The following is a 24,150-nucleotide window of genomic DNA, read 5'->3' as shown; positions in this document are numbered from 1 at the left end:
TGAGCGACCATCCTTGTGTTTGTCTTTATTTGCTCTTTCTGCAGCATAATTCAGATGTTAATCTGTCCCAATCACAAGCCATGTGGAAGGAATAGCTGACATGCCATGCATTGTTCATGACATAGTTCTCATGCAACATCACTGCTCATCCTGTCTCTCTTCAGTTGATTGCAGTTTTTCTAAGTGTAGGATATCTGGGGAAAGAGTTGCTCTGTTTTTTATATAAACACTTCTATCATTGTGTAAAAAGCAGTTGGAAACATTAATCTTCATAGACAAGCATACAGTTCTCTAAAACCTTCACAAGCACAGCCCTGTAGGATTTGCACTGTCAGTATATGGGATCAGACTAATCCTTCACCTTCCAGATCCTTTTCTGCTTTCTTCCATTTTCTCTTTGATATCTTCCTTCCTTGTTTTTATTTCATCTCCTCTTCAGTTACTTTGCTACCTACTTCCAAATTTGAGTCTCCATCTGCTCTGCTTCTTCCAAACAGTGGCACTTGCAAGTCGTGTTCCCACTCTGCTCTTTTCATGAACTAAGTTTTGATCTGGCTAGCAATGTTTTTTGTGTATATTACCTTTGGAAGAGGGAATTTAAAAGATATATTTTCTCAAGTAATTAAATACTAGATCTTTTGATGTTGACTGTTTCTATTATACAGAACATCGCATAGCACTGTAAGTGCTATAGTATAGTGCCATGAGAGAGATCCAAAATTTAACATATTTACCAGCTGGGGGAAAAAAGTGATTTTAAGATATTCCCTGAAGAATGAGGTTGAATCCGTCCAAACAAAGATTTCAGTGTTATTTGCAATAATGTCAGGCTGAAGTTTGTACATATGTTGTGCTCTGTTAATTCTATTCTTCTACATTAAGTAAGGGATTGAAATGGATGTTTCAGTCATTTCTTGTGAAAAATGTTTAAGAAAGATTGCTCTCGTTTTCAGTTGGAATTATCCTTAGTTACAGTAGGATATCCAGAAGGAGAAAACACCCAGTAGTTCTCCAAAGCTCAAAGCCAATGCTACATGTAAAAAAGAGTTAAAATTTTGTTCATTCTCCATACAAAACTTCTGAGAAACAAGAAAACTCTGGTTCAAAATCATGTGACTTTTGCCAAGGTTCCTGGGAACTTGCAACCCAAAGTTTGGATTGGGGTATTTCAGAAGTCAAAGTGGTGGCCCCAGCAACACTAGCAAAAAACTTTTGTATCATTCTGAGTGGAGAAATAGTTTGATCCAAGTGTTGCTTGTCCTCACCACAGCTATTTTCACAGAAAACCACAAGATTTTACTGGCTGAACTCGATGGCATGGGAATTCTGCTCTCCGAGGAGTGGAAAGAACAGCAGTTCTGGAAGATTCATTTCCTGACTGATAGACTAAAAACAAGAGAGAGAGCAACCAGTGTGACACATAACTGCTACACTGGATTTTGTGGTATCACTTAAATAGAGAGGCAGGGTGCAGCTCAGCTGTTCGTAACCACAGAAACAGAAAATGTTATTTGGAAGGAAGGAGGAAGCGCACCAGATATACTGTGTCTCAAACCTGACAGTGTCTCTTTAAAATGTTCTTAAACCTGTTTAACACACCCCTACTTTTCACCACTCCCTGGGAACATGCACCTCTTATGGCAACTTGTAAATCAAGAAAAACCAAACCCAGCAATTTATTCTCCAGTGTGCTGTGGCTATGTTCACACACCCAGCTTGGCCATATAATTAAGCTACAGAAGAGCTTGCTAACTTGGAGCTTTCTGCTTCGACCTAAAATGAGTTTAGCAATATGAGTTTAGAAGTTTCAAACATTCTGGAGCTGAATTGCATATTTCAAAATCAAAATTAAGAAAAGATAAAGCATTCAAAGACTGTGATTTAGGCACAATACCGTGGAAGTTCTGCTCACAGGTCCATAGAAGATGTCAAACCCCATTTATACTGGTTTCTCTGCAGCTCAGGGATCTGAACAGTTGAATACAGTTAACTAAAAGTAAGACAGGTAAACTCAAAAATTTAAGTCTTGCTTTTTTTTTTTATACAGAGGGTTCAAATCCAGAAAGATTTGACATATTAATTTTAAAAATAAAAGCAATATTTTGTTTGTACCTGTGAATGAAAGGGACAGAGCTGCTAGGAAAGCACAATGATTTTTTGGTTTCTCTCCTTCCTCTCAACTTGAAATTTCACTGTGGGTCAGACTCCAATATGGCCAGATTATAGTTTCCTTATCACACTTTTTGTGTATGTGGCCACAGTGCAGTCGGGAAGTTGTTTCTCCAGTGCGTTGTAGGACACATAATTTGCTTGGCAATGAGACGAATTTTGATATAATATAGATGCAGTACTGCTGAGGCTGCAGAATGAGCTTTGTCACTTGAATTTTGGCCAGACACCGAGGGAAAAAAAAACACCTCTGTGCTTGTTTCCTTTTCATTTTAATTTGGCAAGAAGGCATTGCTTTCTGCAAGAGTAAAAATTTCATTTGAAATCCTGCCATTACATGGAGTTCATCTGACATGTCTAGGTGTTTACAGTGTAGAAGCCTACATCTGACTTGTCATCTTAGGCTCCCTTTCAAGACAGTGAAAAGGAATAGTAACTTCTAGAGCCCAATGCTCTGACCTACTTTAGTCATCTACATTAGAGTGAGATGAATTACATTAGGGGTGTCTTGAGAGACAAATGTAGACGTAGGAGCCTTGCTTTTGATGTAGCCTAGCTTTTTTGTTAAATAGGGCCTGTGATGGAAAGTCTCACCCAGCTCTGAGGAAACAAGTGTTTGAAAATAGCTGTCACCAATTTGGCTTCTCCTTTTATTGAGCAGAATTCAAATTGTTTACTTAGACATTAATTGACTTTAGTTTTCTCAAGGCTAATAGCCTACATGAGGATCCAGAGCAGCCCACACTTGAAATTATTGGGTTCTTCATGGTCTGCTCCTACGGCACTGTGGCAGGATCTGGAACTTCAGGAACTGATCTGGGACTCCATGATTACATCCAGATAATTATAATAATTCTGTTCTGACTCTTCTCCTTCTAATATTACCCAAATTATTTTGAAGTCTTTCTGTTGTGAAGCCCAGCCTTGTTTTCATTGCACTTAACAACAGAAAAAAAAAAAAAAAGAAAAATCCTTCAGCTTGATTCTTCATGTACTGAACATTAAAACTCATGTAGCAGATTATTTCTGCCAACATTCTTTCCAAACTACTCACAGTTTTGAAAACAATTATTCAGAAGAATATAATTTACTCAGAATAAAAGGGAAGGAGAAGTTGATATTTAAAATGTACTAACTTTCTCACCATTGTAACAATCTATTGGCCAATTTATATCAAAGGACAACTATTTTGTAAAGGCAAGAAGAGAACTCTTGTTTCTTCAGCTTCTCAGCCCATGAAGCCCTACTTGCAGAAAGTGTTAATTTAGGAAATATGTTGTTCTTCCTTTCGCATAGTTCTGTCTGTGATTGAAATCTGCACCTGAAATTTATTCCTTGAAATATGCTTGGAAATGCTATTAATCCTTCTGCTTGTGTGGACAAGGGAGGACAATAAGACAGCTGAATTCTTCTCCAGAGAAGCTGAGAGGGGAACATGGAGGGAAGACACCACTTCTGTGATACCATTTTCTATTTTTCTCCTGCAGATGACCTACATTTCAACACATATCATAAATCTGCCTTGTTATTTTATCTGTTATTTGAACAGATGAGCAATTTTATTTGACTGTAGAGGTATTTATGACTAAGGAAAGGGTCTTAAATGTGCTAACAAAATACAGTGCTCTCCATATTTACACATATATATACTCTCCACATTATCAGGTAACTAGAGAAGAAATTCAGGCGGAAGAAAATGAAGTGACAATGCTGAATAACTCTCAGCTGGGGGACTGAATGACAGCCCCTTGGCTAAGGAGACTGGCTTATTTTAATACTCGAAGCCTCAACATTCTGCTAAAAATTTCGTGTCACCTTGATCATATTGCTAATTGTTTACATCGACATGAAAAAATTAGAAAATCATTTAAATGTAATTTTAGTTATGTGTCTTGTACAAATGTTGACCATAGGGGCATAACAAAGGAGTGGCAGTCCTTGGTCAGACCAAAGGCCTATTTAACCAAATATTGTCTCCAACAGTGGCCAAAAGCAGATGCTCAGGGAAGAGTGGAAGGACGGGGAAAGCATTTAAGTTGCTTTCCCTAACTGTCCTTACAGTCTCTATTAATTTGCATGTTAAGGTCTTTTTTAGCCAGATGTAATTTCTGTTCACTTAGTAATCATCAGTGGATTTCGCTTCTATAAGCTTGTCTTGTTTCTTATTGAACTGTTTTATGTATTGGTACACACACATGCATATATAAATATTTATAATCATACACGTGTATACACACACACTCAATGGACATATACACGTATATAAATAAACTGACTCATTTCATGAACTATTGGAAACAGCTTCTTGCAGCAAGGACAGCTTACATATGTATTGTAGGAAGAAACACTTATTTTTCCTTTTCCTTTTCCTTTTCTTTTTCCTTTTCCTTTCCCTTTCCCTTTCCCTTTTCCCCTTTTATTTTTCCCCTTTTGCTTCTTTCTTTTTCTTTTTCTTTTTTCTTTTTTTCTTTTTCTTTTTCTTTTTCTTTTTTTCTTTTTCTTTTTCTTTTTCTTTTTCTTTTTCTTTTTCTTTTTCTTTTTCTTTTTCTTTTTCTTTTTCTTTTTCTTTTTCTTTTTCTTTTTCTTGCTATTGTCTTAATTTTGATGCCAAATAGCTTTTGTACGGAGGGAGAATCAAAATACAGCCTTTTCATACTGATTGTGATTTTTTTGGACCGCTTGTACCTCCTTTCCACACTAAAAGGGTCTTAGCTGATGCATTTGTTTCTTGTGTGGAGAAGTTATTTTTCACTTTTGACCATCTTTTTATCCTTCTCTGAACCTTTTAAAGTCCAACTCTGTCCTTTCTGGTTCTCATTTTTGGTCTTATTTCTGCAGTTCATGGTTTTGGAATGCATTTTCCAACAACTCTTTTACAGGAAGCTGTTCTGTGCTAACTGTACCACAGCCAGCTTCTTCCAGGATTGGGGAAAAACCTACTTTTCTTCCATGCTCACATTCGGCTTTGATGTGGATAGAGAACAGGATCACAATCTGTTACATTTGGCCGACATGCATAGCAGTTATGTGTGCTGATAACACTAATGTAGAACCCACCTGTCAAATGAAGATTTCATTAAATAGGTGGAATATTGGTTCACTGGGCTTTTTTGACTGGTATAAAATTTCCATATCGGTTTCCAAATGACAATCAAGTTCTCAGTCACCTAATTCAAGCCAAATAGTAAAAGAAAGCATCATCATTACAAGAGAAAAGGCTACTTAGCCCTAACAAATAATCCCAGCACAATAGCAGGACGAGGAGAGAAACCCAGACTATCAGATAAGTGTAATTTGAAGTTCCTCACATGGATATCATTTTATGGGGCAGATACATCTCCTTATCTGCACCATAAAAAGAACAGCCTGGAGGAGCTGTCTCCTATGTATTTACAGTGCCCATGACCAATTAATTGCTCTAAGGAAATTTCAGATAGGGAGCAGGAAGAAACTTTTCTCCCCTTAACTTCTCCTCCTCTAACATCTTTTAACAAGATGGCTTTCCCTGAGATCAGCACTGTTGGTTCTTTCCCAGACTTTTCTCAGTGCGGGTTTTTAGGTGATGGGGATATTATAAAGTCTTTCTTATTCTTTAATGAAAAAACCCATCTAATCATAATTCTCAAACTCCCACTACTATTTATCAGAATCTGATTTTCATTTCTTTAGCCACCATTTTGAATGTTCTTTGTTAATTCAGATGATAGTAACACACTAAAAATTAAGCTATTTGTCAACAACATAAGCTACGAAACTGGTTACAGCCATTCAGCTGGTACCACACAGATGCCATTTGAGTTCCTCAGATTTTCAGAACTATTTTCCTCAGATAACTGATTTTATCAGTAACTCTTTGTGTTCTTAGCTAAGGTAGTAATGACAGTGGTGCAAGATCAAGATACACAAGTTTAGCATAGCATGGGCCAGAGTTTCAAGGACCTCTGCCAGATATTTCACTCATTTGCAGAGTAGAGTGGTATTCAAATTGTGGGAAAATCAGGCCCAGTAACACTGAAGATTGTGTATCTCCATGAATAACACTGAAGATTGTGTATCTCCATGAAATGTGGTGACACCTGCTTCAATCAGCATTTTTCTCTGCCAAGCAATTTTAGAAAGGAGAACAAAAGACACTGCTCAGCCATTTTATGTGGCCACTAGAAGCAGTGAAAAGGGTTAGACATTTTGCATACTATTTATAGCATTTTTTTCTTCCTCCTTTAGTTTATGAACTTTGCCACACCTTTTGGGTGAACAATGGACTGCCAAATACACCTGCATTGTCACGAAGGTTTTCTTAGATTTAAAAAATGCATATGAAAAAGGTCTGACAGTACTCCTTCCTGGATTTGGGAAGGTGTGGTTAAACAACCAGACCGTGCACCTTCCACTAACCAGCTGAAAGGTCCTCCCCAGGAAAGGCAATCTGCAATAGCAGTAGGAAATGTAAGCTGGGCTGGCAAAAGTTAATCTACAAACACAACATTATCACTGGTGTATTCTAGTATTTCATATCAGACTTACTGAAATGTTATACTCGCTTTAACAGCAACATAATGTAGTGAAAGTGGCTCTAAGTTGTTCTGCCTCCGCACATCAACTGTTGCTACATGATATTACAAAATTACTCTTCTCTCTACTTATTTTAATCACCCAGTTGATAAGATTCTGAAAAGTACGATATAAAAAGAAAAAGGAGAATTCCATATATAACTAAATATTAATTTAGACAGCGGTGAGCCCAATATCTGTATGTCATAATATTAATAAAAGGCCTGTAGCCTTACTCTCTCCAGTGAATAATTAAATATATTTTCAGGGAGGTAGAAAAACTGTGGTGATTGTGTTCCTTTCCACGAAAAATATCTTAGAACTCAGTGGCTGAGGTAGTCTGCTGGTAAAAATGGGCTGCTGTCAAAAGGAGGAATGATTTTAACTTGGGTTTAGCAATAGGCTAAGTGACTTCTACAGGTGGCAGGCTGTTAATTTCCCATCTGGTCCTTTGAAAGGGTTAGGCATGCTTGGAGATGGGCCTTGCGTGTGGACTAGGTAGAGGAATTCTGGCTTTCTGAGTTCCAAAGGAGAAATGAGTTTGTTAAAAAGGACCCCAGGTGCTTGGCACAGGCAGTAGTTGGCTTTTGCAAGGCTGACCAGGACATTGCTTATCTACTTTTAAAGCCTGCATCTTAGTAAGAACTAGGATGCCCCTGGAGAAAGGAGGTTTCCATTTCACATCAGAATAACAGTTTATTTAGAGATGTCTGTCTAGGAGCAGAATGAGCAGAATCTTCAGGGGAAAGTTGCAGAAATCCTATGGGAGTCTAATGACAGAATAATATATAGCCATGGGAAAAAAAATTATGCTCCTTATTTCTCCCTCTCCTCTCTGTTGCAATCATGAATGCTACTGGGATTCACTCAACTGTTTCTAGCCTGGTTCTGAGTCATAGATACATCTTGGGTGTATCCATAGGCAATACGTTCCCTTCGTTAATTATTTTGACCAGGGGTGAAAAGTACCTCTGTACATAGAGGTAGCACAAGTCCCAAGCATCCCCTTTATTATGTAGAGCTGGACTGGGAATTAAGGGAGGAGCAGTCCCTGTGTTAGTCACCTTCAAGAAGAAGGTATCACCCTAAGCATGAGCACTGCTTCTTCCTCTGTGTTAAATAGTGTCATATTTGCTGCACTAAGTTCTTTTTTTTCCCCAAATGACCCTTCGTCTCTTGACCTAACCCGCTAGAACTGCTGCCTACATATATAAGTGATCTTAGACTAAGCTTAAGCGAGGAAAATGTACAGGTGGCATGGATGTGCAACCCACCTCCCAGGTAAAGGTTACAGTGACTACCTGCGTTTTCTTGCTAAATGCTGCCTGGCTTCTGGCCCTCATCTGCTGCAGACACCTATCCATATGGTTTAGAATGTTTAGTTTTAGTTGTCTTTTGACACAAGTTATGTCAAACACAATCACTTCAGAAAAATCAGGTCCAAGGAGTAGGACCACGCTAGTTAAATAAGTAGAGGTAGGACCTGGGCTTGAGCAACATCCTCGGTTTGTCCATACCATTATCATACACACTCCTTGACAGAGTTTTGCTCCTGGCAATTAGTTATCTCTGAAAAAAAAAATCTTGAGCATGGATCTCTCCAGTAAAAGCCCCAAACTGTTTCCAATAGGAGCATGGATGAGGCCACGCAGTTCTTTTTGGAATGCAAGTTTAGGGATATAGATACAAACCATCTTGTGCCACTTGTCCTTAGGCCAGAGACTGGGCTTTGGCATATTTAACTTAATAGGATAAATGGAGCTGGTTTGTCTGTATCTTGAAACTGAATAATTTGAACAGCACTTGCTAGAATGCTTTTAAATCTTTTGGACACACCACTTAAAATAATGTCATCTTATAACCCAGAACACAATAGTTGACCAATCCTACCTGGAAAGTCTGAAGTATTAAAGGAATTTCTTTTGGAGGAAAGTGTGTATGAAAAAAATGTTTTCAGTAATGTATTCTTCCCTTTTTGGGAGGAGTCACAGAATGGTATTTGTCCAAAAAGTTGCCTGCTGAGTCATTGCTCATGCCCATCTCTCTCTTGTGAATCTACACAAAAGCTCAATAGGGCTAGACTACATTATGCTGTTTTCATGACAGCCATCCTATAAACCTTAATAAGGATGTGGAGATTGAACAATATTTTGCAGTATGTTTTATACTTAAAAATGGAAACTCAACAAAACTTGACAAGAACATAATGTAAAGAAAATGCATCTTACTAGCAATCAAGGGATATAGACTTTGTAGAAAACTATAAATTGAAATAATCTTGTTCAGAGAAAGGCAGGGACTGGGAAGTATGATAATGTATTGCCACTATAGGGTGCTACAAGCATTTGACTTTAATAACACTAAATAAACCATTCAAATCTAAATTATGGCATTTCTAAACTAGTTATATTCACTTTTCTGCCAGTGCTACTCCATTTTTAAAGTCAACATCCCCTACTGGAAGTTTCTTAGGAGGCATTTTAAGAATTGTTTGGATGACAAATAAGCCTAAGCCTCCACTATTGATGAGGTGTTTAAAATGAGCTTGCTAGAAATGGCCTCCAAAATACGCTGGCAGTCTAAGCAGCAAGCGATAGTGACCTCTGATTGCTAATCAACACTGTGTCTATATTGTTTGTCATTAATAAATTAAAAAGAGGAGTTAATATAGGGAGGAATGCTGAGACATTCCTTGTTTTCTCTTAGAAATCATGTCAGGCCATGCACTCCGATAATGTAAATCAAGCCATCAGAATGATTTTGGTAGAGTTATATCCCATGATATCAGCTGAGGATGTGGCCACTTATGTTTGTATCTCTTTTTCAGAGAAGTTCCTCCTTTTTTCTTGTGAGAATAGCAAGCAAAAGCAGAATATTTACCTAACTCCCAACAAGACTATGTAGACATTATGGTGATAGGTAGATATGAAATTAGTTACTGATTCCATCAAAAGAATTTACTATTTGAACTAAAATAATTCCTTCAACTCTGATAGATCAATAGTAAAGCAGGGCCCAATGCGGTGAACTAGTAGATCAAGTAAATTGCATCCTTTGATTAAAAGTCATCAGTGGACAATACAGAGGCATATACATGCTCGTAGTATTTGCATTGCTCTTTTTTGACACTGCTGAAAAATCTTGTCCAGAATGTTATCTGTTTGTCCCACAACTGTAGAATTTTCTTGTGAGCAAGAAAGGGAATAAGGAAGATGATATTCAAATTCTGACATAGTCTGAGCAATTAAATTTGACTGTATCTATATTTCTATCTCTTCCTCAATGAAATAAGGACCTTAAACTAGAGGAAGAAAACAAAACTGTTCTCTAAACTTTACTGCAGAATGGTTCACAGAATCTGGGGATGGCTTGAATTGTGTTACATCTTATTTGTTATACTGAGATGCAGAGGCAAAGATTGAGATCCTCTGAATTTCTGAAAGCTGAATTTCTTCAGAGTATGGGAAGTTTGCTCATAGAAAATAGTTATGGGTCACTTTCATTGTATGTTTATGCTGAAAATATTAAATTCCTGATAGATAGCACTGTATCACTTATTCTTTATTCACAAGGTACGATATTGGTATTTAATTACTACAGAGAAAATATGACAGAATGATTAGCAGTAATTTGGGTTTGCTTTAATCTGAAAAAAATGGTTTGTTTTTATTTTTTTTCCAGCTTTGAACTATTAAGTAATCAGCATAGCTAACATCAAAAATTCACCATCCACTGAATTTGCTTGTTGTTGCAGATCAGCCAATAAAAGATAGCTGGCCTGCTTTATTCTTAAACTGAGGTCAGTACCATTGTTGGAGTTTCTTATATGTATGTATTTTCCTCTACCGGGTCTATTCCCATGTGCCAGCCACTAAAGACTTGGCAACAACTGTCTTAGAATAAGCCTCTGGCTTATTTTGGGTAGCAGAACAGGCTTCCTGTGCCCCATATTTTCTTCTCTGTGTTCAAAGGTGATAAATACAGGAAAGTATCAATTTCATTTCTCCAGACTCTATTGGTTTCATCTCAATTTCTGTTTCTCAAAGGTTTTGGCTAAGAAAGGCAGCAGCGTGACAGGTTATCTTTGATTTACAAGAAGAACTCTTCTGGTTGGATGTAAAATGATAAGAAATTAATATCTTCTAGCACCTGGATTGTGAAAGAAAAACACTTCAAAATAAAAAGATATTCCTGGTCTCAGGTGTTGTTATTATAAATCAAAGCTATATGTCCATTTCAACTCATAGCCTACATAGAGTTTTTTAAACTAATTCCCACTGTGTATTGCTTATGAGGAAAGACTTCTGTTTCATTTCGGAGGCATGTGTGTTAAAATTATAAAATCATAATATGCCTGTAAAGAGAAGCATTCATAAAATTTTCTTCTAGATCATAAAATGATAAACATATAGTATGATGTACCTGAACATGCCAGGACTGCTGTAATTGTTTTTCACTTTCAGAAGCCCCAGAGATGAGATATACAAAGTTCAGAAAGTTTTGTTTGTTTGTATTCATTAATTCTGAAACTTGTGGTAGTTATTAGTGTATACGTGGTATTTCTTGTCTGCTGCTCTGTTTCACCAGCTGTATTTCATCAGATATGACCAATATTTAGACAACAACTTCATGCTCCTAAGTACTAAGCCTATAAAGAGACAAACATCAGCAAAAATAACAAATAGAAATTTTGCTAAGGAGACATTTACTAAGTTAATATGTGTCAGAGTTTGCTTTTTTTTGTGTTGAAAGAAATACTTATTTTTCACAAAAGGCAATAGGACTAAAGGTTACTCAGTATCTTGTATAACCACATCTTGCATATTTCATTATAAAAGCTCCCCAAATATAAAATAAGTGTGGGCTTTGATAAACACTTTAAAAACAGACTCTGTATCTTAAAGAGAACCATAGGGTCATATACAGCATTCCATATAGGAAGTTTATGTTCCTTGCTACTGTATCTATTAATAGTAAGGCAGTTGTTAGTCTACAGAGAAACATGTTACAGCCATTGTAACGAAAAAAAAAGTGAAGGCAGTCTCTTCTCTCCTTTCTTTTTATTACTGGCTGTACTGAAGGAGAATGCAAATGCACACAGACAAGAGGGACTTGCAACAAGATCTCATGTGGGAGGATTTTCCCTCACAGATCTTTTACCTCTGCCCACATAGACAAGCAGGACAAATACTTACTGCATATCAGATTTCAGTGTGTGTTCCCCACATAACATTTCTGCAGAATTTTCCTTTGATGAAGCACTGTGGTTTTTTATGTTCACCTGTGTAAGTACCTGAAACCCTCTAGCTGAGGGGCAGCCCTAAAGCTCTGCAATATCTTTTGCTGTGGAAAATCCAAATGAGCGTAGTGTATTTTTTCCAAATAGCAATTGCTTGGTTTTCTATTTCAGGGTCTGTAAGAGCATTTGATTTTGCAAAACCCAGCCCTACTCCACCTGAAAAGTACAACAAACACAGAAGTATAACAACTCACCACTACTTCTAATTGATCTGGTATTTCTATAAGGTGCCACCCTCTTCCACACCTCCTACCTCCTCTGTAAGTGACTCAGCCTCCGAAGGAGAAGACTCTTGGCTTTTCAGACAGCTGGATGGGGAACAACAGTTCAGCTCTCTGTCTGCTTTGATTGTACCTCACTTCCAGATATCTCCAGGTTGACTACTACACTGAGCCACGCTAGGACACCAGCTTCCACCGTACCTAGGTAAGGGCATATATTTTTCTGCTTTTATATACCATGTATCGGAAGTCCTATGTTTTCAGATGTTCTGTGATTCCTCAGTGTCCAACTAAGGATTCCACTTCAAAGAATCTAGTTTTCAAGAGCTGTGGAGAACTCGACTATGAAAATCCAGCTCTTAAAGTGTCTCGGTTGAGGTGTTCAAATTCCCTAGACCTTTCTGAAATGTTCTCTTGGCTGTACTATCTTAATTACTTCATTACATACATTGTATTGTTCATTGTAATTTAGTTTAGTGCTATTTCTCTCATGACAAACTCACTGTTCAGACCACTTTTCCCAAATGGCTGTTTTAATGTAATTTTCCTTCTTTGTTTGCATTACTGTTTATTTATACTTTCTTTGGAATTTCTATCTAAAATTAAAGAGTATTAATCCTCATTTAGTTGTATTTGCTTCAAGCATATGATTTTGAAAAGAATTTAGCAACAGTTTGCTTTTTAAAAACAAGCTGCTTGTAAAGAATTCAGAAATCGTTTCCACCCTTGCTAAAATTATAGCGAACATACCTATTCTGCTTTGATACAATGTCTTGTCTGCACCATGAATGGAACCCATGTATAAAAAGTAAGTGTTCTTCATTAAAAATATAGCAAAGTGAAAGGAATGAGTTGAATTATAATAATAATAAAATCTAAAATTATCATTCCCCCTCTGCACAGTATTAAAAAAGTGCCATTTAAAAATGATATTTCTGATTTGAAAACACATACAAATTTGGTTTCTGACTTTGCAGCTGATTTTACATTAGTGACAGTTTCAAAGCGTATTTCTTTCAAAACAGAATCTCCTCTGCCCACGCCCTGAAAAACCAGTTCTGAGAGCTCTTTCTGCTACAAATAGATGAATGATTTCTGTCATACATTTACGTGTTCTTGAGTTCTACCTTGCCTGTTCTAACCTTGTCTGTTTTCTGTTTTACACACATAGACTTGTTCCTATTCTCTATGAGGGTTGTTATCAATTCTATGGCCTAAACAGTATAGTAAAATACTCACTTAAACACAACGTGTTATTTCCAAAGTGTACAGATGTATTATATGGCTATTGCTCTGCTATTTAACTTTGGGGAAAAAATTCGCTCTAGGAACATGTTTTTGTTGTTCTTTAATGTCTGTAAAATAAAAGTGGTCATTTTTACACGAAGTTTTCAGCAAAAGGATAAAAATACTAAATAATTACCAAACAAAGAAAACCATGTTACTTATAATTGTGAAGCCTGTAAATGATACTCAAGTGTTTATTTGTCAAGCTCTGAGTACACGCTTGGTACTGTGCTGAGTTAGCAACACTGTTCTTTCTTTTCATGTCCTGACCTACAGTCTTGAGCTACGACAGTGGATATTGATGACAATTTTGGAGGGAAGTCAGTGCAGCATCTGTTATACATACAGATATGCACCTGCCAGAGTGGCCCATTATGGCTACTTAGGACATCATACGCTTGACTGAAATAGCAAGTTTGGAAATGTAATGCTGGTACAGCTTTGGGTGGTTGTAGCTGTGACAGTGATTCAAAAAACAGCCTTTACCTGCAATCACAAAATGAAGCCGTGTTTAGAAATACAAATTCTTACTAGAGTTGAAGTATAGGTAGCCAGATCTGACAGCCCATTCACAGCACTTCTGATATTTGAGGGGAGAAATACTGTATGTACAGAACAGCAAAATTGGTATTGACTTCCAAACTAGATTTCACCTCACACAATGAATATCTATCTAGAAGAACAACTGTAATGATGTGTCTCCCCAATGCTGTATTTCTAAGGCTGGGAGATCTTTATCCTGTATTATGTCAGCATGACTTTAATCAGTTGCTTGCTCACACGTCTAGGTCTTACTATATCCGGAGAAATGACAGAGAAAATAACAAAGTTTGCTGACCTGACATAAAGATTGTTAATTGAAGGCAAGGAAAAACTGTGGTGCATGTTGAAACTGTGATTATGTAGGATCAAATATTCTTTTGTTTAAAATATCTTATTCTCCACATTCATCTCATATAAATGAAAGATAAACCGTGTAGTATAGGATTAACATTAACAGTTCCAATGGATTTTTTTTTTATTAAGGGGGGGGGGGGGGGCAAAAAGTAAAACTGAAGTAAACCTTCATTTCATTCTCTCACCAATAGTTATTATACCCAAAATTTCTCCTGGACTGCAGTGAAAGCAAGCAAATGAGTTAAGACACAAAGGATGTGGAAAATTAATTTCCTAAATTTTTACTGGATTTCTAACGGAATAATTCCAAAATTTTGAGGTCTGAGTACTCACAGGAGACTGAATGTTCAGCTTACTTCAGAGCAGAATAGTCCTTCAAGAAGATGAAATTTTGGTGGAAAGTTCCATATTTGGGATAAAGAAAGAACAAAGTATATGTTTATTTTCAGTCAGCAGGTGGTGAGCAACTGCATTGTACATTGCTTGCAGTACAGTAAGCAGAGAAAATAAAAACAGCCACTAATGAGTACTAGATGTTAATATACAAGAAAGCCAGCAAGCCCCAGGGCAAGTACAGAAGCCCGGCAATTAATAGCTAAGCAGCAATAACAGCTATAAATTCAGTCTAGCACATTCCAATCAAATCTGTCATTATCTTGAACCCTTTGAGCCCCAAGCTGGGTGCTAAAAAGAACTGTCATGGTTTAACCCCAGCTGGCAACTAAGCACCACACAGCTGCTCGCTCATTCCCCCTGGTGGGATGGGGGAGAGAGTGGAAGAGTAAAAGTGAGAAAACTGGTGGGTTGAGATGAACAGAGTTTAATAGGAAAAGCAAAAGCTATGCATGCAAGCAAAGCAAAAGAAAGAATTCACCAATTCCCATTGGCAGGCAGGTGTTCAGCCATCTCTAGGAAAACTGGGCTCCATCGTATGTAATGATTACTTGGGAAGACAAAATGCCATCACTCCAAATGTTCCCCCTTCCTTCTTTCCCCACCTTTTTATACTGAGCATGATGTCATATGATGTGGAACATCCCTTTGGTCAGTTGGGGTCAGTTGTCCCCATTGTGTCCCCTCCCAGCTTCTTATGCTCCCCCAGCCCACTTGCTGGTGGGGAGGTGTGAGGAGCAAAAAAGGCCTTGACTCTGTGTGAGCCCTGCTCAACAATAGCTAAAACATCCCTATATTATCAACGTTGTTTCCAGTACAAATCCAAAACAGCCTCATACTAGATACTATGAAGAAAACTAACTCTACCCCAGCCAAAACCAGCACAATATGGCAGATATTAGATGTCTTTGAAAAGCCGAAACTTCAAGGATGTGTAGCAAACAGTGGTCAGCAAGCTGTGGCTGTGCAGAGCCATGTATTAATATAAGAAACCTGTTTGTTCCAGCTGGCTTTTTATGTGGACACGCCAAACTCGGTGGCTTCTCTACAATCCAGGCTGCTTCAGCAATGCAGCATGAGAAGCTGGAAGAGAGGAAAATTCTGAAACTTTTTTATTTTAAACTAGTTTTTCATCCATAACTTTTTCTATCACCCAGTTCATTAATAATTGTAGGAAGTCTGATATTTGAAGCATTCACATTTGGCAATGCTTTATATATGTATATATATAAAAGTATAAAAACAAATGTTTTGACTTTTAAGAGAAGAAAATGTACCTCCCTCTACACTTCCTCAACAGCTACTATGTTGAATTATTTATTATACAGTGTCATGATACGTGGTAGCTCTAAGCAGTGGAAAAAAATATTGTTTATTAAAAGCAAAATACATATAAACTGAATATTTATAAAGAAGGTCTTAATCACTGTTGTAGCTAGAAGCCAAAGAACAAAGACTTTTTTGGTTGTAAGTTCAGCCTCATGTGGAAAACATGTTGCTTACAGGAAATGTTTGTATTATTTGTATGCATTTTTAAAAATACAGCAATGCATATATGTGGAACCTAATTACGTAGAAAGCTACAGCAAAAGACAGAAGAAGGAAGGCTCACTTCCAACTGTGTTGGAAGAATGGGTGTGTTCAGACCAGATGAAAACTAGGTCTAGCTTTGAGAATTTAAGGCAGGCCTGAGGTCTGCTGATCAGTCAGTGCAGGATGTGGAAAGGAGATGTAGAAGTGCAAATACAGCTATTTGTGATAAAAACAGAAATGAAGACCTGTGGTGCTTTCTGAATAATTTGCTACCAGCTTGGAGGGGCTTTTGACCTTCACAGAATTCATATCTGAAGTTTCTTCTGGATTTCTTTGTGATTTTATTTGTATTTCTCATAAAGTGGGGGAGGGTCTAAATCCAGGATTGGCATGTCTTAAAACCTTTTGGGAATTGCTCATTGGACTGGCTGGGGCAGTTTCAACTTTCTTTCAAGTTTCCTGATGCTGTTTTTAAATTCAAATTACACTGGAGCTGCATTCCTGTTTGTTTTTGGTTTGCATTCCAGCTGAGTTGCTTTGCTTCAGTGGTTAGAGACCTCATTAAGAATGCCTGAACATAATTTACTGCTATAGTATACTATAGAAGCCTATGACTTCTCTTTCTCACAATTTCATTTACAAAGTTAAACACTTTTTTCTATGTCCCTTGAACTGTGGGCTGAAGATAAGCAATTCACTGACTGGTGTGAATAATGTGATGATTCCAGATCATTATGAGCTGAAATTTTTAAACTAACATGATCCTCACAATCTTCTGTCCATTCCCCTTTATACACACACACTTAGTTCACAATAGTGAAAATTGAGGAAAAAAAATGCTTTGATGAGTCCTATTCTGCCTCTTTATACAAGATTCTTCTGATTTCTAAGATCTTCAAATTTAAATCTTACTCTGGTGATTTTTCATTGTGCTAGAGATTAAAATGGGTTGATTTTTAATTTGCATTTTAAATTTTAATGGATCCATCTTTGATATTCAACTTGAAAGTTCGGAAGTAAGATATAAACCTTGGGGACAATATGGCAGTATTCTGAATACCTGGCACATTTTCAGTGCTGACTGTGAAAGAGAGTGTGGCTGTTTCTTATATTCATTCATACATTCTGCTTTTGGGCTGGGAGACTAGGTAGTAGTTTATTCTGAATGCTGTACACATGTGCAAGACAAATATTGTTTTGCCCTAAAAACATTAACCAGTAAGTATAGGACAAGAGACAAAACACAGTTTTAATTAAATGATGGAGGATGAAAGAAACATGTTTGCTGGATTTTTTTTTGTCGTGCATGGATACAAACGGGAGTTGCATACCTGCTTTCCAGTTGCTTTCCAGGGTCTCAATGTCATTAATGCATTTGTAGTTATTCTGTAGATGTTAAAGACCAGCCTCAAAATGTATAGATTTTTTTACTTCAGCGATACTTTATATTTCAGAACAAATGTCTAAGGCTTTCTTGTTTATTTTTAACCAAGCTGTATGATACTTCTTTGCCAGTTCTCTGAGAAATTTCGGTTTCCATCATGAATCTATGGAAAGCAAGGCTAAAGTAAAACATGAAGTCTACATAGCAGTTTCCTGTCATTTTTAATGAGGAATACTTAAATTGCAAAAACTGTATTTTTAACAAGATATCCTATGCCTTAGAATGATCACATTTGGTTTAATTTCCACACAAGAAGGCTCCATTTTCAAAGTTTTATGATTTCCTTCCCTTAGGAAATGGCTTTAAAATTATTTACTAGAAACAAAATCCAAGTTCATTCTATACAAGTTACTGCCTTTTCTCCAGATGAAGAAGTGCCAGCACACATTGCTTGTGGAACATACTGAAATGTCAAGCTTCCTATTATCCTAGGACTGATTGAAATAAAAACCAGTATCAGACGTCCAGCTGTTGCTAAGCTGAAAAAGTAAACAAATCAGAGCTCCCTCTATCATCGTGTGATGGCTCAGGAAAATTTATAGCAAGATTGGTTATTATCTAAAACTGATTGCTTGATAATTTACATGAACAGTTTCTAGGAAATTCAGTGCATACCTGCTTAAAACTCTATATCAGTAATTTTGAAAGATATCCTATAACTTATTGTAAAATAAATAAGGCTCACCGTAGCACTGAGCGTATTTTTATTGAGTGGGAACCAGATCCAGCAGTCCCATGTTTTCTCCACACACTGTGCCAGCGCATGCTTGATACCAATAACTAAGGTTAAAAGAGTGTGGGCCAGAGCCTTCCAATACGCATGCCAGAATTTTAAATTCTTACAAACATCTGGAATTTCACAACTGGGTAAAATATATGCAGACTTTTGGACTCAGATATTATTTTTGTATTTATATCTTTACTTTCCCAAAAGATCTGTATTTGTTTACATCCAGATTTTGGTTTTCTGCTTTCTTTTCTTGGCAATCATAAGCTTTTTCAGCAATTGTCTGGCAGTAAAAACATAAAAAAGAAAAATCTGCTCTATGTGCAATTCATGGTGCCATCAACTAGTTCTGTCTGGTTTATTGTCAGTATTACTTTTTGCTAAGTTTTCACCAAAATTCAACATCTTCTTCACCTTTCATAAGTAAAGAAAGAGCCACAGGCTCCTGTCTCTCATTCCATTCTATCTTAGATGAGTAAGCAATATACTCTATGGCTGCAAAAAGCCAAGCACAACTGTGTCACCCAGAGAACTGGGAACGTTTCTGATTTTTAATGACCACTCCTGTCATAAAAAATATTCCTTGGTGTTTCTGTAAATTTTATCAGCCTGATGAGTGGAGCTGGTTGGGAGCTTTCCAGCCTAACATGGTTTTCTTGGAAAATGCTGCTTATCAAAAAGGAATCCATTTGCTAAAGAGGGTCGGTTTTGTTCACACCCTTAAGCCAGTATTAGGGCTGGGTTTCTTTTTTTAACTTAAGGGGGAATTTTTTGATGTTGAAATGTCCTTATGTTCTGCTTGATGCTTCCTCTAGGAAAGCTCACATTCAAAATGCAGTTTCAAAGCATAGCATAACATGTTTTGAGTGGCACAGCTCCCAAAGAATTTTTTTTTTAAATCAGCAGCCTTAGAGGATCATTTTTTAACCTCATATGAGATAAGGGAAGAAGTCAGTGACTGCAAAATTGCTGCAGGGCAGAAGAGCCACCTCTGTCTTGGACCCCACGTTAGCTGCAGGCCACTGAAGCTGTGAGACCCGTCAGCGGGGCTGGGTGAGCTCCAGGCATCGCTCTGAGCCACAGGCTGATTGTCTTCCCATTAAACTAGTCATCTCAGCCCGTTCTTCATTCCTCTGTCTCGCCCTCCAAAGGCTCTCACCACCACACGTGTTCTCAGGGTAGTGATAAGTCATTCCACCCTATCAGACTAAACTTGTGCGAGGAGGTGATTAAATTGTCAAATGAACTTAAACTGTCTTTGGGGCTGACTCCTCATCTCACCGCCAACTCTCTCTTGGTTTTTTTTTCGTGTTTCGTTTTAGATTCCCACAGAAGGACACCCCACTGAACGGAATGTCATCTTTCGGCATACGAAAACAGTCTCCTAATCAAAGCGGTAACACTGAGTCTCCTTCATCTTCTGCTCTCAGGGCACTTAGACGTTGAGGCATGGGCCCCTCCTTTCCAAGCATCGCCATGTCCATCACACAGCTCCCTCACAGGACATGCCGCCACTCTTCGGTGGTGCCAGGCAATGCGGCGTGGTAGAGCAGTGGAGGTGGGCAGCTTGGTGCAAGATGGTGGTTGCCTCCACTGAGACCTGTGATTGCTGTGGAAACTCCAGAGGAACACGGCGGCTGAGAGGGCTGTGGGAAGGCAGGGCATCCATTGCCCTCAGCAGCATCTCTTTGACTCGCTCAGGAGAAAGGAGGAGAAATTGAGGAAAATTGGAATGGGGAAAAGGGAGAGAAAAGGCATTTAATCATTGTCAGATGGGATTGTTTATCCTTCTGGAGGGAAAAAATTTGAGGAGGGCTGGATTTTCCTTTCTGTGCAGAGGTATAACCGGAGGCAAACTGGAAACATGATGAATTTTTCCATTTGCCTCAAACATGCAAAATACTTTTAAAGACTGAAAGGTTTTGAGGCACATTAGGACCTGGCTTGGGTGGGACATGCCAGGCCTAAGTACACCAAAATGGGCGCAGTCACGGCAAGGAGCAGCTTGGCTCTACCGTGTTGAGGAATTAAACTCTTTATTGCCAAAATAAGAAGGGGATGAGTTCCACCTGCCTGTGCTCATGTGACCTAAGCTGTTGTATCGGATCTATATTTAATTTTTTAATTGAAACTTCGGAGACAATTCATTAGACCAGAAATGAGTACTCTTCAGCAAACCCAAGGCCTCACGCATTAGCAAATTTCTTGTGAAGTTTCTTGAAAAGAAAACACAATATGTACTTCTGGGCTGCTGCCTTTATAGGACACTTCCCAAAACCTTGTTTGCACTAAGCAATTAAGAAAGCCATGATTCCCATGAAATCCAAGTTATTTTTGGGTAGGTAATAATAGTTTTCCTAAAATGTCATTGGAAAACACCCAATATTGCCTTTGCAAAGTTAATTTTAATTGTTGAGTTTATACCGAGTACTTCTTGAATATATAGAACTGCTTATGTCATGTTTGTGCCACTGAAGAGTTTTTCTTCAAGATTCAGAGGAGGTTATGGCTGACAGTAAAGCACAGATTTAAATGCATGGCAGACAGTTGAAAACATTTTTGGCTAAAACTACTAGTATGAAAGGAATGCTGGAACCATTTCCACCCCTTACTTGCCATCAGCTATTCTTGCTGAAGAAAGGTTTTCAATCTGGAATGCATATGCAACTCACATTTTCCCTACTTTTGGGAATCAGGTTTGTGGAGTTTTGTTTTGTTTTGTTTTTCTCAATGCAAATGATCGTACTAAATTAGAAAGTATCTAAATATTTATGACAATAGGAAGGCACAGTTTTTTGCTGTTGGATCTTCATTCAAATTCTTGATTTATGAATGTTGCAAAGTTTTTATTTCTATCTATGTATGTTCATCCAAGTCCCTATTACATCCCAGTCATTTGTAGTGTTACTGGTATATTTGTACAAGTAATATTTACTGGTTTCAATATACTGAATATAGTCTTGTTCACCAATTATAACTATCTCCATTCTTGACAGTGACTATGAGACAATGCTATTGTTTAAACTGATGGAAGTCCTTCCTCTTTCCAGTTTGCAAGGACTAAACTTTATATTTTAATAGATATTTAATGAACCACTGGAACTCTGTGGGTGAGGCTGGGATGTCTTCATTTTTTGAAGTCTTTAGGTCAGATTTTAATAAATATTGTTAAGAGAAAAACAAGGTCAAGTGGCAGTGAACAGTCTGCTGCAGAACTCATGCAGTGAGGATTGATGACTTTTTGTTCTTAATGTCCCATGATTTTCAGCACATTCTTAGAAATCTCATCTTCGATGTGCCTGTTCATTTCTTAATGGTCTCAAGGGGCTGCATCTATGCTGCTCAAAAGAAGAAAGCCAAACCCTGTCATCAGGCCCAAGCAACAGTAACACACACCACATCTATGTTTCTTAAATGTTTGTCACTTCTCTAACAGCTTAGTCTTGGAGAGAGCTACTCCGCACAGATCCAGAAAATGTTTGCAACTAGGGAAATATGAATGATTAGTCCAACCCTTGAATTCCTTCACTGGCCTTCTATTATTTGGAAGTGTGGGCATATCTACCATTAATTTCAACAGATAAGAGCAGACACAGTTTAGCTTACAGTGAGATATACATTTTTAGACTTAATTTTATCTTTGCACTGCAGTGTTTTTCTTTCATGAGAAAAATGTATTTTAAAAGTCAGTCTTGGCCATTGTCATTTAAAATAAATGTTTTGGTGCTTTATTATGATTTGGTCTTCCACTCACTGTAGCCATTTGCCTTTTTTTATGTTATCACTACAGCTGAAGTTCTTGTATTGAAAGCAAGGGCTACATTGTCCTATAAATCACACCAGAATGCCAAAACACAGCTCTGACAAACGACATTATGCTGACTGCATGTATCTTCTGTGAAGTGTGGTCTTTCTATACACAACCTTTCGGGTCAAATGTCCTTGCTGAACACCAGATAATGATATCTCCTGAAACCTGGTGGTGTTGAACTCCTTTTATGTGGATGCTTAGAGTGAGGAGTTCATGGAGAAAATCATAAAGGTCTCTAAAGGAAAACCTGATAAACTCAGTATTCTTTATCAGTCACTTTGTTGATTAATTAACAAAGGTTTAATTTTTCAGCTTTTCTTGTCTGGCAAAGTTTGGGGCAAGTACCACAATTTAAAAATGGAGTTTCTATTTGGGCTCAGCTTCTAGTCTTCCATTTTAAAGGGGAATGGTAAAATGGTAACAATATTCCCCCTCAGGTCAAACAGGCTGATGATATGAAACTTAGGTGGGAAGGAAAAGAACTGAGAATACTGAACAATAGTCATTGATTTTTGCTTACTTCTAGGCCAAACCCCTCATAAAGGGAAACCAGACTTAAACATCAGCTTTTTAATACAGGAAGGGATATATCTTCTCACAACCAAGTGAACATTGTACTGCTAGTTCCTCAAGATACTAAATGTCAGCCTTGTTGGGCTGATATTTTAAGTTATTTTCATGAATATATAAGGGTTCCATGTTCATATAGCATGTGAGTGCACATATCTGTCTCTCTGTCCCTCCCAATAACCTTTGAAACAATACACCAATTTTAGTTAAATGTAACTAAAAGATACAGATCTTAAAGGTATTGCTTTTATTAAAAGCTCAGTAAAACTTGGTAGCTGGTTAGAAAAGAGACCCTGTTCGTTCAGCCACTAAGGAAAAAGCTTCAGAGGGAATCTAAACCTTTTGAGAAACCTGAAAATCCACGTTAGACTGCATGTGGGTAGAAGACCATTTGATTATCTCAAGCTTAGCTTTCATTAGAAATTTACATCTTGTCACACTTCTATAAATATAAAACCCACAGACAACACCCCAGGAAACAGGATTCATTAGTCTGACTTTCCTCAATTTACTGTTGTATGTATATTTCATAATTCCTTTATCAGATCTGTGATTGTTTACGTTAAAAATATACCAAGCTGTTTCATATTAAGGATGAAACTGAATTTCATTTGATAAACTGGGCTTCTGCAGTCCCTTCAAGGTTGAAGGGATTAAGTCACGAACTTTTCAAGGGAACAGTCGGCACTAAACAGCAGTGGTAGCTGAAGATTCAATCTGTGCCAAACTTTTACATATTTCAGCCTTTTTAATAGTAATTTAAGTTTCTGAAATTATCCCATATGTTCGTTTTCAAGATGTTTCTCTGCATTTGCAGATAAAAAGAGCCCCTCTGTTGCAATTAAAAGCAGACAACAGACTACTCACGATAGTAATAAACGACGGACCCTTTTGCAAGACAACAGCTGGATAAAGAAGAGGCCTGAAGAGGAAAGGTAAGAATGATATGAAACACATTCATTCTGTATTTAGTTCACTATGCCATATACTTTTTATTGGATTGTCTATTTTGTCGTTAATGGTATAATCTAGAATTACATAAAGTTCATCAAATAACTGTTATTTGCTTGTCTTGATGAGGTATTAGTTGCCTTTTGGAAGTACTATTCTGCTGGACTTTCATTGACTATGCTTTTCATTGGGACTTTTGAGCACTGACCATTTAATAAGGTGTCAGGCTTCTGCTCTACAAGAAAAATCCCACAATTCATATATTTAGGCTGCAAGAATACAATTTGACTTTTTCTT

The 24,150-nt window shown here is 37.5% G+C and overlaps 1 protein-coding gene across 6 annotated transcripts in view; it reads left to right on the top strand.

Annotated features, from left to right (window-relative positions):
* SCEL (sciellin) overlaps nt 1–24,150 on the top strand; it is a 74,814-nt gene that overhangs the window by 10,105 nt on the left and 40,559 nt on the right. For 4 of the 6 annotated variants that reach the window (XM_065649675.1, XM_065649698.1, XM_065649659.1 and 1 more), the window contains 3 exons: nt 12,247–12,445; nt 19,844–19,917; nt 23,720–23,837. In XM_065649675.1, coding sequence (XP_065505747.1) covers nt 19,875–19,917; nt 23,720–23,837 — 161 coding nt within the window. In that variant the 5' untranslated portion in view covers nt 12,247–12,445; nt 19,844–19,874. Of the gene's footprint in view, nt 1–10,482; nt 10,520–12,246; nt 12,446–19,523; nt 19,575–19,843; nt 19,918–23,719; nt 23,838–24,150 lie in introns of those variants that run through there. The other 2 variants (XM_065649683.1, XM_065649691.1) reach the window with 2 other exon arrangements.

This window comes from Caloenas nicobarica, chromosome 1 (genome assembly GCF_036013445.1).
Source record: "Caloenas nicobarica isolate bCalNic1 chromosome 1, bCalNic1.hap1, whole genome shotgun sequence".
Taxonomy (NCBI): Eukaryota; Metazoa; Chordata; class Aves; order Columbiformes; family Columbidae; genus Caloenas; species Caloenas nicobarica.
Note: the sequence above shows the minus strand (reverse complement) of the source record. Positions and strands in the feature narration are given on the sequence as shown.